The 14,677-nt window shown below is 41.4% G+C and overlaps 1 protein-coding gene across 1 annotated transcript; it reads right to left on the reverse strand.

Annotated features, from left to right (window-relative positions):
- Window positions 1–49: 49 nt before the first annotated feature.
- On the reverse strand, window positions 50–14,648 carry dhx34 (DEAH (Asp-Glu-Ala-His) box polypeptide 34). The gene is made up of 16 exons (XM_022204205.2): window positions 13,650–14,648; window positions 12,320–12,631; window positions 10,970–11,224; window positions 10,768–10,870; window positions 10,354–10,571; window positions 10,089–10,263; window positions 9,685–9,878; window positions 9,493–9,594; window positions 9,144–9,407; window positions 8,281–8,454; window positions 8,034–8,139; window positions 7,159–7,265; window positions 3,366–3,617; window positions 1,677–1,868; window positions 400–541; window positions 50–289 (listed from the first exon to the last, which is right to left on the reverse strand). The coding sequence occupies exons 1-16, from the start codon at window positions 14,346–14,348 to the stop codon at window positions 147–149; spliced, it is 3,438 nt and encodes a 1,145-aa protein (XP_022059897.2). The 5' UTR covers window positions 14,349–14,648; the 3' UTR covers window positions 50–146.
- Between the last annotated feature and the right edge of the window lie 29 nt (window positions 14,649–14,677).

Below are 14,677 nucleotides of genomic sequence, written 5' to 3' on the forward strand. Positions count from 1 at the left end.
AATTTTACAAATGTGGATATCTAGTATTGGACTTACATCCAGTGACCAGTAGAGGGAAGCAGCAGCACTTTAATAATCATCTTCAAGTACAAAAAGGGAAGAAGAAGGGACACAAATATTGCATGAAAACTATCTGCAGTCTTTAGTTAAGTGGCGGAATACATGTGCTGCCTTTTATGTTTGAGGATCTCAGTGGAGGTGAGGTTCAGATCTTTGTTACAGACGTCACAGTGATAAACTCTGGTAAGACTGGACACCGAGGAGGAGCCGGGCTTTTTATCTTCTGGCTCTAAAACACAAAAAAAACACAATTAGTCCAAATTCTTTCAGAATGACCGGATATCTAGTCGGCTGCTGCATGTGTTAAAGCAATAAATATCAACACATGGAATTTCTGACCTTCTTCCTGCTGCTGTTCCCCAGGTGGCCTGCAGGAAGCTTCGTGATGCATTCGCTCCAGCGGAGTCAGCGGCATGTAGAGGCCACAGTTAGGACACGTCCAGAAAGTACGTAAACACTCGCTGTAGAGATCCTTTGAATCCTGCAAATCACAGAGGCGAAATACAAAAGTCAAAGACAGTTACGTGTTTGTCAGGTGTGGAGTTTATTCTAAGTCTGACACATTTAAGACCGGAAGCTGATGAATTCCAAAAGGATATATAGTCATTCAGTACAAAAAAAGATTTGAGATATAAAACTCAAAAGAAAACTACTTAGCAGTTATTTTATCATCTACCAAGATATCTTTTTCTGTTTTGGTTTAATTGTGAACTACATTACATTCATGTATTACCACCCTTCATGTGTTAAAACAGTTTTTCTCAATTATTGAGGTAACTCTAAGATCTAACCTAGTGTCTGTATCCATCTAGTGTAGTGTTTAAATCTTCATTAATTCCCTGTTTGTCATCTGTGACAACTTTAAGATTTAACCTACAGTGTTAAACATAAAAAAAAAAACACGTCACCAGCACCACCTCAGAAAAGATGGAATTTCTGTGTTTATTTGATAATAGGGGCAAGTGAGTTTCAAATCTGGTGAAGCACATTAAATAATAAATGTATGGACTGTGAGTTCCCACATTTTCTGCTAAGTGAACATGATGGGAGTTAAATAGCTAAACTTAAAGTCCCTTTCTAGTTGTTGTTTGAACCCCTAAAAACTCACTAAGCTAAAATATTTCTAAGCTTTTCTCCACAAACACATTCTCTTCCAGCTTTTAAAATGGCTTACATGTAACTCTACACCCCTTCTTTAGATTTTGTGAACGTATGAAGTCCTTGCCTGCTGCAGCTCGAGCACACCAGCTCACCTACAGCTCTGATCCAACACTAAAAACGACGTAATGGCAAGAAGTAATATTGGAGTGATTCAGCCACACATGTTCAAACCAGAAATGGTCTGAAGAAGAAGAATGATACAGAAAGCTAACAGAACTGGCTGCTTAAGTTTGTTAAGCATGAAACCCTGAAAGTTTAGCTGCGTTTTTGAATTTGTCATCTGTAGACTCTATTTCTTCATGAGTGCAATACTGCTTTCTTTCATTTGTGATGTATCTACCAACAGATAAGAAACACCATGTGTGTCGTGTTAGCGGGGCAAAAAACTTCCATCAGAGTGGATCTTGAACTAACAGCTGAAGCATTTATTTTCTCTTTATTTAAAGATGACTTACGGCCAGGCAGTTGTAGGTGAAGAAGCTGGTGACACACAGGCCTCCTTTGATGGGGTCCGGTTTGGCCTCGGCTCCTGGAAACAGCAGACTCAGATCTGGAGCTTCAGTGTGAGACGACTCGGATTCAGACTGAGGACCAACGTAGAGGTTCTGGGCCTGGAAAGCTGCCAGTCGTCGTAGACTGTAGGTGACCTGAGAGGGAAGGTAATAAGTAAGCAGAAAAAAACAATATATATTGAAGACTTTAGACTTGATTTGCCTTCGAAATCTTGCTTTGTAATGTAAAACAGCAGCATAATCTGCAGAAGATTGTAAAAAAACTGAGTGACCTGAGAAGTAAACAGAAAAACAATATACACTACTGTTCAACAGTCTGCGGCCACTTAGAAATGTCCTTATTTTTGAAAGAAAAGCATTTTTTTCCAATGAGAATAACATTAAATGAATGGTAAATACAATCTAGACATTGCTAATGTGGTAAATAACTATTCTAGCTGGAAACGTCTGATTTTTTTTATGGAATATCTCCATAGGGGTACAGAGGAACATTTCCAGCAACCGTCACTCCTGTGTTCAAATGCTACATTGTGTTAGCTAATGGTGTTGAAAGGCTAATTGGTGATTAGAAAGGTAGTGTCTACAGATACGGACCCGTACCAGTAGCCTGCTAACTACTGCAAACTGTTGAAAGGTAAGCAAAGGTTAAGGTTAGGCTTAGTGTTAGGGTCAGTACCTCCAGTACCGATGCTACGGGTCCGTACCTCCAGCGTCTACCGGGAGTCACGTGACCAGATCTCGCGTATCTGATTGGCAAATGGAAAGTATGGGTCCGTACCAGGCGTAAACTAACCGTGACGTCACCCGTTGGTTTCAACGCCGAGAAAATGAAGCCCGGATTTTGCTACTTCCTTGTCGCCGTTTTGGATTTTTTGGAGCCAGTGACGTAAAAAGCGTCATCAAACAGACTGGACCGGAGAGCAACTTGGGGCAGGATTGGCTGAGGACTCTCTTATCCCGCCCACATTTTACCGCAGAGGCTTCTGTTGCTGTCTATCAAGTATAGCCACGCTCTCTGGCTCCGCCAACTTCAACGATTTATTTAAAATTCAGTAATGATTTATTTTAAGATCGGCCACCTGATCTCTCATTTTGACCATGAAAACTAACGGGAAAAAAATCCTGAGCTGTAGAACATCAGTCTATCAAATTTTATTTTCTCCAAAAATGAATTGGGGTCTATGGAGAAAAAGCTTCTTGGAGCCAACCCTAGCGGACGGCGTGATATTGCAAGTTTTTGACACTTCCGGGTTGGCTTCAATTCTGGAGCCAGATGCTACGTCCACTATATATAGAGTCTATGGTCCGTACCTCTAGCAACTATCGATTAGAAAACCCTTGTGCAGTTATGTTAGCACATGGATAAAAGTGTGAGTTTTCATGGAAAATATGGAACTATCTAGGTGACCTCAAACTTTTGAACGGTAGTGTATACATATTCAAGATTTCTGAATTGATTTGCCTTCAAATCTTGCTTTATAATGCCTAAAAGCAACATAATCTGCAGAAGATTAATGTTTTGATTTTGTTCTTCTTGCCGACATGTTTCCTGGGCATTTATTTTGTATATAAAGTCACAATTACTGTGCCAAAGGAGAGGTGGATTTCACTGTTAGCATCCAGCGTCAGTACCTCAGTGTAGAGCAGGAAGCGGACCAGGCCTTCGCTCAGCTTCTCCATGACCCTGCGGGACACCCCCTGGGCTGAGCTCTGCCCCAGCTGGGCCAGCAGGAGGCGCTCCCACTCGGCCCTGAGGCTCAGGGCTGTGGACAGGACCTTCAGCGCCTCCTCCGCCTCCCTCAGCTCCAGCTCCAGCCAGCCGTCCACCACCAGCCGCGTGCAGTCAGCGTTGGTGTCCACGGAGTTCGCCACCAGCAGCAGAGCCTGGTGAGAATTAATGAATAAATTAACAATGTTACTGTGCTAACTGACCAGACCAGAAGTTACAAAACACAGTGAAAGAAATACATGAATTCCACTCTATTTGCATCTTGTTTGTGACACAGTATGAAGCTGATTTGATGTTAAAGTTTCAGCAGCAGAGCCAGATGTCAGTCACTCCTCTAATCATCCAACACTACTTCTGTGCTTGTTGATAGTTTTGTAAAGAGATATTCATGCATCCAACTGTCTCACATGCAAAGTGTTGAAAGGTATAGCTTCAGTTGCATAAAAAGAAGATCCCGCACACTACTCTTACTCAATGCATGGATCATACTAACTTTTCAATTCCTCTCAAGTGTGCAGGATCTTCCTTTCTTTAGACTAAAGTGATTCTTGCTAATAACATTTGCTTTAGATTATATTTCTTCACTATTGAAGAAATACAGTCCACACACCCAAGAGAACTTTTTGCAAGTGTGAGACCATAACACCATTCATAACAAAGGAAAAGAAAGCCTTCCCACATGGTTATTTTCCTAATGAGCAATTACATGAATCACATTCTGAAAAGTCCTGCTTGTCCTTATTGTGAAAACTGTCTTTTTGCAGCAGAAAATACAACTAATGGAGGGGTGGAAACATTAAAATCTGGATGAAAGTGAGTATAAACTGTTTTGCACACTGTGGTAATTGGTTAAAATAGTTAAAAACTAAAAACGGTGAACAGACTAGAACATATCCTCAAAATCATAGACAGTTTTTAGAAATTAGAAATGTAGTTATTAAACTTAAAAAAAAAACTAACTTCTGTATGTACTCAAAGAGCATACCAGTATAAAAGCAGGAAACCCTGAAATTCATTTAAAGAGTATTTCTTGGCATCGATGTATCAATAAGAATGCAAAGTATTGTAATGTGGGTTTTGTCTTATTTGGAATTAATAATTTGAAACTGCATCATACGTGTTTACCATCATAATGTTTTGCTGCTTTAACCCTCGTGTCATCCTGCGGGTCAAACCCGTTTTAAAGTTTGAAAATTTGGAAAAAATAAATACATTTCCACAGTGAAACTTCTGATGTCCACATTTTCAACATTTTTGAAAAAGTTTTTGTGGGAAAAAAGAAATGTTAAAGAGACAATGTTTCTAAAGAACATTCACAAAAAATCAACAACAATGCAGTGAATTTCGCTGGATTTTAGTCGGTTTTTTTGTGAATGTTCTTAAAGAACATATTAGCAGTTTTACTGATATATATGTAATCACTTTGGATATTTTTTTGGAAGATTTTTACTCATTTTTTGAAAATATTTACAGGAATTTTCTTGCCAAATTTGGGGTATTTTTTTAAATAAAGCTTTTAAGGAATTATTGGAATTTTCTTCCTGAAGGTTTTGCAAATTTTCTGAAATTTGGTGAATTTTCTGGCAGAATTTTTGGATTTTTTTCAGGCAAAGAAACAATATTTTTTGGTGCCTGTAAATGAAGACAACAGGAGGGTTAACTTAATACAGAACTTTAGCATGAAAGAGGATTTGAAGACATGCAGACGTTTAAGATAAAATAAGCCTTGATTAATCCCACATTTTGCAAATTTCCCCCATTATATCAGCAAAGGAGAACATGAGTGGAAAATAAAATAAACAAGAAACATACATAAGTACAGTCAATAAGATACAGATTCTTCTACACACGTGGACAAAATTGTTGGTACCCCTCAGTTAAAGAAGGAAAAACCCACAATTCTCACTGAAATCACTTGAAACTCACAAAAGTAACAATAAATAAAAATTTATTGAAAATTAAATAATCAAAAACAGCCATTACTTTTGAATTGTTGATTAACATAATTATTTAAAAAAAACAAACTAATGAAACAGGCCTGGACAAAAATGATGGTACCTCTATAAAAGATTGAAAACTATTTGACCAGAGTGACATGATTAACTCAGGTGTGTCATTTAATTGACATCACAGGTGTTTCCAAACTCATAATCAGTCAGTCTGCCTATTTAAAGGGAGACAAGTAGTCACCCTGCTGTTTGGTGAAAAGGTGTGTACCACACTGAACATGGACAACAGAAAGCGAAGGAGAGAATTGTCCCAGGACATCCGAAAAAAAATGATAGACAAACATCTTAAAGGTAAAGGCTATAAGACCATCTCTAAACAGCTTGAAGTTCCTGTGACAACAGTGGCTCATATTATTCAGAAGTTCAAGACCCACGGGACAGTAGCCAACCTCCCTGGACGTGGCCGCAAGAGGAAAATTGATGACAAATTGAAGAGACGGATCGTTGGAATTGTATCCAAAGAGCCCAGAGCAACCTCCAAAGAAATTAAAGGTGAACTCCAAGGCCAAGGTACATCAGTGTCAGATCGCACCATTCGTCGTTGTTTGAGCCAAAGTGGACTTCATGGGAGACGACCAAGGAGGACACCACTGCTGAAAAAAACTCATAAAAAAGCCAGACTGGAATTTGCAAAAATGCATGTTGACAAGCCACAAAGCTTCTGGGAGAATGTCCTTTGGACAGATGAGACCAAACTGGAGCTTTTTGGTAAGGCACATCAACTCTATGTTCATAGACTCAAAAACCAAGCATACGAAGAAAAGAACACTGTCCCTACGGTGAAACATGGAGGAGGCTCAGTAATGTTTTGGGGCTGCTTTGCTGCATCTGGCACAGGGTGTCTTGAAAGTGTGCAAGGTACGATGAAATCTGAAGACTATCAAGGCATTCTGGAGAGAAATGTGCTGCCTAGTGTCAGAAAGCTTGGTCTCGGTCGCAGGTCATGGGTCTTCCAACAGGACAACGATCCAAAACACACAGCCAAAAACACCCAAGAATGGCTGAGAGAAAAGCGTTGGACTATTCTAAAGTGGCCTTCTATGAGCCCAGATCTGAATCCCATTGAACATATGTGGAAGGAGCTGAAACATGCCATTTGGAGAAGACACCCATCAAACCTGAGACAACTGGAGCTGTTTGCTCATGAGGAGTGGGCCAAAATACCTGTTGACAGCTGCAGAACGCTCATTGACAAATACAGAAATCGTTTAATTGCAGTGATTGCCTCAAAAGGTTGTGCAACAAAATATTAAGTTATGGGTACCATCATTTTTGTCCAGCCCTATTTCATTAGTTTGTTTTTTAAAATAATTATGTTAATCAACAATTCAAAAGTGATGGCTGATTTTGATTATTTAATTTTCAATAATTTTTTATTTATTGTTACTTTTGTGAGTTTCAAGTGATTTCAGTGAGAATTGTGGGTTTTTCCTTCTTTAACTGAGGGGTACCAACAATTTTGTCCACGTGTGTATATGTGGGAATTCAGGTGTTGCACGGATTCATGTGGATGTGCAAAATAACAATACTGCACAAATCTATATATTGAAAAACAACTATATTGCATAGATTCTTCCATGAGTATAAATACTTATATCACACAAATTTTATGTATAGTGCAAAATCTCTTAATAGTAAAATAAAAAGCACTGGATGGGAACAGGGACATCCCACATCTGGTCCTAACCTGCAGCGCGGGAACTCGCACACAGTTGGACAAATACGGCTTGTTGGTCTCCAGCAGAGTGACGAAGGCCAGCAGCTGGTGTTTGCTGCTGTCCTTCCTATCAGGCCCTGTGGACAGAAACAGAAACAAAGAGGGAGAGATGGACGAGATGTGCAGTAAGAAGAGTGAATGAAGAAAGACAAGAGAATAAAGAGTAAACCAAAAAAGGTTTGATCAGTGGAGCAGCAGGCAGAGGAATAGGTCTGCTTTACTTTAAAATCACTGCTGAAAAGAACCATGACTACTGTTTGTTTTTTTTAAATAAAACAAACAGGCTGTAGTAAAATTAAATGGAAATTAAAGAAAAGAAAAAGATGATTAATAAATGAGATCACTGCAACAGATAGGTTTTTGGATTGAAAAGGTAACTTAAAGACATTTCTGCTTGATTTTAAATTGAGAATTAAGGTTATATTTTACCAATTATGTAGAATCATTGAACTGATGAGTCGAAAAGTGTCATAAAGGTCGATCCATAAATATAACTTTTATGTCTCAACGTAATTTAAAGGAATGACTTTGTTAAATGAACAGCAACTGTTTCACAATCATGATTCAACATCTATGTGTCTTGTCATGGTCAGTATGTTGCTGTTGTTCATTTTCTGTTTTTGTTGGTAGAAACTGGAAGTAAAGGTTTCCTGCTTTTGTGCTATTCTGGCTGCTGTACGTTTCTCTTTTTTGTCTTTTATCATATTCACATAATATCAATCAGTCACACCAGTGAAGACAAACTTAGTCTTGACAATGGCTTAATTTTTATAACTAAGTAATTTATGAATTATCTGTTCAAATTGACATACAGTATTTCTAAAGGAGTTGTTTCAGAGGTTTACCCATTTCTCCGTTGTCACCCTCAGGAACATGTAAAACCTCTGGGTCACTGGCGAACACACTGGTCGGGTGGATGACCACTCCCTGCTTATTCTTTGTGTGAAAAACCTGCACAAGGCAAAAATCACAAAGCAGAAGTAAATATTTCCCCCTTTAATCACAATACAAACGATAGATTTTCTGACGCTCTGTCCTAAATGCTGCGACTAGAACTTATACAGGAAGGTTTGGTGCAGCAGGAGGTCTGACCTGCTCCGAGTCTTTGCGGGTGGAGTTGTGCTCATCGGGCAGTGCCAGCTGAGGGTAGAGGCCTCGGCAAAGCAGCAGCTTAAGCAAAGCCTGCTGACGGGACGACAAGTCCTGACTGACGCTGACCGCCTCCTGCAGCTGCGACACGTTGTGACGCAACTTGAACTTCACCTCCTGTTGGAGACCAAACAGCAGAACAGAACGATCACTCAGAGCCAGACTTTTTCCAGCTCAGATGCAAAACATCTCCACCTTGATGAAAATGACTAACCTGAACACCATATGTGCTTCCCTTTGTATGAAGATAGTATCATGTTAATGTTGTTTCACTTTCTCAAAACTCACCAAACATCCCTCTTATCTAGGTATTTCTGCAAGTTACATCTGACACAAATATCTAAAAAAGCAGGACTTGCCAATTGAATTTTGAACTTCCCCTCAACTCAGTGTCTGGAAACACCATCATCATCATCATCATCAATCCCAAGCAGGCCAAAGACAACATGAGCTTCAACTTTGATTACTGCTACTGGTCCCACACTTCCCCCAGGATGTCAATTATGGCTCTCAGATGCGAGTGTACAAAGATATCAGAGAGGAGATGATGTAAAAAGTTACATAAAAAACAAGACTATAAGGCAGATCTAGTAATTTATTTTAAATTTCTGCTTTTAAACCACATTCATTCAACGGAATTTCCATCAAAACTGAGTGAAAAGGGTTTAAATTCTGTGCAATTTTCATTTATTTGTGCTCACAGCATTTACTGAACTTTCAGTTTTTATTCACTACTTCTTTCACATTTTTAAAGGAGGTTTATGGCTGCTTTGTGCAAACTGCTTTGCTTGTTTTGCTGAGTTCACCTGTATGTCCATGTTCTGTCCTGATTCCTTCTTGTCCTTCTTTCCTCGGCCAACTTCCTCGGTGTCTGATCCTGACGAGAACTCTCCGTCCTGGCCCTCGTCCAGCCTCAGGACTTTACGTTTGCTGCCCTCCTGCTGCTCGTGATCCCTCTTCAGCTGATGCAGCTTTCTCCTCTCGGTCAGCCTCTCCCTGCGCTGCCCTCGGTCTCCACCAGAGGGAGCGCTGTCCTCTGATTCCAGCAGGCCGTGGCTCTTCAGCAAATCCTATTAACCAGAGAAGAATCTCACCATGAGAAACAGTGTTCCCTCCCTATAAAACTAAAGGTTAACTGCTCTTCCAGGAGCTTGCCTTGAACTGTCTGCGTAGGTTGACCATCTCATAGAGTCGCTGCTCCTCCAGGCCTCTCCTCCTGCACCACTTCCTCGAGCCCCCGCCTCTTTCTCCCTTCACCTGTTGAGCCAAAAATCAACAGCTTTACATCCGGTGAAGACCAACGTAGATCTAAAATGCCACAATGTCACTGATGTTCCTCTTCCTGACCTCCACCCAGGCGTTGAAGGTGTTGAGCAGCGTGAAGGGGTCTCCCTGGTTGCTGTGCAGGGGCTGGCGGGCGGTGGCACAGTCTGGGTTTTGTTGTGAGCTGCGAAGGAAAGGCGACTGAACGCTGAGGGCTGCTGCTACTGTCAACACCGGCTCCACCAGGTTGAACAAAGAGCCCAGAACCAGCATCTTCCCTGAATCAACACAAACACACACACTTAAGCTAAACCTAGCTGCTGAGTAAACACAGATGCATCAGGATGTCACTGGGAAACCACTGCAAAATTACCTCTAGTGAAAGAGATTTGATGCTGCCTTGTTGCTTTATGCAACGTAAACTATAATAATTGGGGGGAAAACGCTAAGTAGCAAACACAGCATGAGTTTGGCTTCGGGAATCTTACCTATGACCACATCAACAGGCAGCTGTGCCAACAAACTACCAATAGAGGTCAGTTCACCACAAGCGTCTAGCGCCCCCTGGTCTTTCAGATACACAACCGCAGTCTGGATACTAGCAGTTGGAGGGGGATCAATAAAGACAAAAGACAGCGGATCTCCAAGACCCATGCTCTTCATCTGCAGGAACAAAGAGGCATGACTAAAGTTAGAATCTCACTTTGTGGAAAACTGAAGAAAATTAAAAGACAAACTGCAGCTTGTTACCACCTGGAGAATGAGGGAGTCCAGAGCCACTCTGTGGATTTCAGGGACAGGATAAGGTGCGAAGGCGTCGTAGTCCGACTCGGCGTAGAGGCGGTAACACACTCCAGGACCTGTGCGACCAGCTCGACCTTTCCTCTGCTCGGAGCTGGCTCGGCTGATCCAGAACTCCTGCAGACGTTGCATCTTGGCCTTCGGGTCAAAACTCATTTCCTTCACCTTTCCTATAAAAGAAACAAACGGCAAAACAATTCCTATTTATGGTTGCTGGTCTACCATTACAGATTCCTCATTATTATTTGAACTTTTGAGATCATATCAAGGTTTAAAATGAAGATGTATGATGTTAAACCAAGCTTGGCTGCACAAATTTAAGTTTGCAAACGATCTACAACTAAAAATGTTCTTCGAGTTTCATACCTGAATCAACAACAAAGCGCACTCCATCTATCGTAACTGAAGTCTCAGCAATATTGGTAGAGATGATGCACTTTCTCACTCCAGGAGGAGCAATATCAAACACCTGGAGAACAAAATGATAACAGAGAATTAAGAGCTAATAAATCACAACAACATGTCAGATTTAAATATTGCAAACTAATCCAATCAATGGTGTCTGTGCCTTATCCTGCTGGACAAGCGAGAGGGTGCTGTGCAGCGGTAAAACTATCCAGCGACGCGTGTGCGTGGCGTAGACCTGACAGGCCTCCTGGACGGTGGAGATCTCGGCCACACCGCTGAGGAAGAGGAGCAGGTCGCCACGTTCCTCTGGGGGGTAACGCTGGTCGATGCCCTGCAGGATGCGCAGGTACGGCCTGGGATCCAGTTTCTCTGAACGGGAGGACTGCTCCTCGGGTGGAATCGGCTGGTAAATCACCTTAAAGTAGGGCAAGGAAAAATAAGCTAGGGACAGTTTTTAAAAGAAATTAACGCCCAAATCCTTAGAAAAAGCCCAAAGAAAAAAAACTCTAAAAACTGCATTTCTGGATTGTAATTTGCAGAATTGATGTTTTTCATAATTGAAAACCAACCACTTTGCTACCAATAATATACTAAATTCACATTTTAATTAATGAGAAACAGTAATTAAACACCAAAAAGTCTCTAATCCTTAAATATTTTACACTAATTGGTATTTTTTGTCCCTTTTGTATACATAAAAAGCAACTATCTGACCAGTAAGTACTGGTCCCCCTACCGACCCCCTACCGAACCACCCTTCTTTTTTTATTCTGTTGTTGAAATCAAGTGGCTGCATTTGTGACTTTCGGAAGTTTCTTTTGCATTAACGTTTTTTTCCACTAAAGTCCCAGGTGGTCAGGGTTTCTGCAGAAATCAGTCAGTCAAATGTAATGCTTTTTAATGCCATTGTAATGCTATACTGTAAATATTTTAATGCCGTGACCGTGAACTCAACAAATTACATGGGTTTGGTTTTTTGTAAAAGATGATTTTTATATGAAAACTGTCTCTTCATTTCACTATTTCTGAATCCGGAAACCACCCCTGACCACCCACAGGCTGAATTCCACGTTTTCTTGACATTTTTGCTGGAATTTGCATTTCCCCATTTCTCAGTTCTCCTCCACTTTCCAAACATACAGTTTTTGGAAATTGTACCCAACCAGCCGGAGCAATGCTTCTGCATGTTTATGCAGATGCACATATCTGATGAATCGCAGTCTATAATTATTATCAAATATTTTTCTTGAAAATGGCAAAACAACTTTTTAATACCACTGAGAATCACATTTATTATTTTTAATGCCATTTAAGGCCTTAATTTTCGCAAAATCAATTTAATGACTGTTAATGCTTTTTAATGCCCTGCAGAAACCCTGTTGTGGCTCAGTAATTGTTTTTCACACACATTCAGTACATGTCTTTTAGCACGCGTACCTCCAAATACAAAATCCTCTCTTTTCTAGTGACACGACCGTTTACATCTCGTTTACCGTTGCCCTCTGCTCACCTGAATAGGAAACAACCTGCCTGGAACCTGCAGCACAGGAGCGCTGCTGAAATAGTGGGAGAAGAGTTTGATGTTGATGGTGGCTGACATGAGGATGAGACGCAGGTCCGGGCGGTCGGCCAGCAGCGAGCGCAGGACGCCCAGGAGGAAGTCACAGTGGAGGTGTCTCTCGTGAACCTCGTCCACAATCACCACCTGGTACTGAGCCAGCGTCTTGTCCTGCTGGATCTGTCTGAGCAGCAGCCCCTCGGTCAGGAACAGCAGTTTGGTGGCTGTAGTCCGAGTGGTCTCGAAGCGAATCTGGTACCCCACCTGGAAACGAGGATGGCATTTTGTGAGCTCTGAGCCTTCTTCTTCTAGCTTCATTCCCTGGTTTTAGCTCTTTACATATTACTAGAGAGTAGGAAATGCGTTCACATTTCCTACTTGGTGTTTACTTGCTTTGTCCGACCAGCAGCTCAATGAGAAACATCTGTGCTGCTACTGAATGTTAAACATGTATTTTAAATTTGGAATTAACTGAAAACTAAAGCCAGCATCAGCTCCTATGGTGTGATATGCTGGGGCAGCATTATGAAGGCAGTCGATGCTAGCATACCCAACAAGCTCATCAGGAAAACTGGTTTGGTCTTGAGAGTTGAGCTGGAGTGTTTGGTGGATGCTGAGAAAAAAACACCTTCAACCTCAGACTGAGACCACCAAAGTGCAACACAGAACAAAATCGGTGCACTTTTCTACCAGTTGCTATCAAAATATACAGTTGAATTGCACCTGAACACTGAGCAATAATATCAGTATCATTTGAAATATTTTCTCTCAATATTATGTGCAATATTAATGTAAGTATTATGTGCGATTTGTCAATTTCCCTGTGTAATATTACATTATATTGTGCATTATTTTATTATTACTCACAAAATGTCAACCTTCCTGTGCAACATTTCATTATAATGTACAGTATTACTTTATTACATCATAGTTATTGCTAGTATTACTTCTCACTTTCATATTCTATTTATATTTTAAATTTACTGACCTTGACATATCATACTTCTATTTTACTGCAGTTCTTTTGGCATTACATTTGTTCTCAATTTATTATACCTTTATTCTGACCAATCAAGAAACACAAGAATTTCTTTTGAGGATAAAAAAAGTTCTGTGTGATCTCATCCATCAATGAGGAAAAACTGCAAGTGATTAATTTTTGGACATTTGACTAAATAGCTGGTGTCAATGACTGTGTACTTCTAGATGTGTTGGTTGAAGCTTTGGTTGGTGTTTCCACATCTCAAAGGTCACATTCTGTATCTGATGGTCCATGACAAACCTTTGAGCCGTACTGATTCAGACTCTCGAAGCTGACTCTCTTTGCCAGCGATATACAGGCGATCCTCCGAGGCTGAGTGCAGGCGATCTGGCTGAACCCAGCTGACAGAAGATACTGAGGAACCTGGGTGGACTTTCCACAGCCCGTGTCTCCAGCCACGACCACCACCGGGTGCCGCCTCACCAGCTCCACGATCCGGTCCCGGTACTGAAAGATGGGAAGGTTCTTCTGCTCCCGCCGCAGTTTGGCCAGTTTACCGAAACTCTGTCTCTGGCTGAAGTCCAGGAAGTGCAGCAGAGCCAGGCGGCAGTCTGAGACCTGCTGGGACCCTAGTCCGGAGGATCTCTGCCGGCTCCGGTGCTCTGACTTCCCCAAACGATCCTCGATGTCTCTGCTGCACACGGACACGTTGATCCGGTAGCGAGCATCGTAGTCTCTAGGTAGGCCAAGATCCACCTCTCCCGAACCGGACCTGCCTCGGTCTTCTCTGTCCTCTCCTCGGCTAGCTCCAAGACCAGTCATGTCCCTCTTGGTTTTGAACCTCTGGAAGCGGTCGAAGAAAGCCCAGAACTCCTTGTGCTCCGGGCTGCCGGCCTGGATGTAGTCCTGCTCACGGAAAAAGATCTCATCCAGCTGGGCTCGGCATTGAGGACTGTCCCAGTCCCAGCTCCGGCCGTCTCTCCTCCTGTCCGAATCCATATTTACCTCCTCAAACACCAAACTGGAGTCAATTTAATTCACTGCAAATAAATAAAATGAACATGTAGACGACTTTACACATGTAGCAGCTCAGCACACTTGTTATATTTACACTGAATGAACTACAGAGCAGCTAAAAGGTCCATTTTAAACCCCGACGTTTTATAATCTGTGTTTAAAATGGACATAACTGAAGTTCAAAATATCGTTGTAAACTGCTACAGCTGCACACCAGTTTTTTACGACTGCAAGAAAAAGAAATTAGCGAATGAAACCGAAGAAATTCACTGCAGCTGCTTCAAAGACGAGGGAACAATAATACGGCGGGA

Source organism: Acanthochromis polyacanthus, chromosome 13, assembly GCF_021347895.1.
Source record: "Acanthochromis polyacanthus isolate Apoly-LR-REF ecotype Palm Island chromosome 13, KAUST_Apoly_ChrSc, whole genome shotgun sequence".
Lineage (NCBI taxonomy): Eukaryota > Metazoa > Chordata > Actinopteri > Pomacentridae > Acanthochromis > Acanthochromis polyacanthus.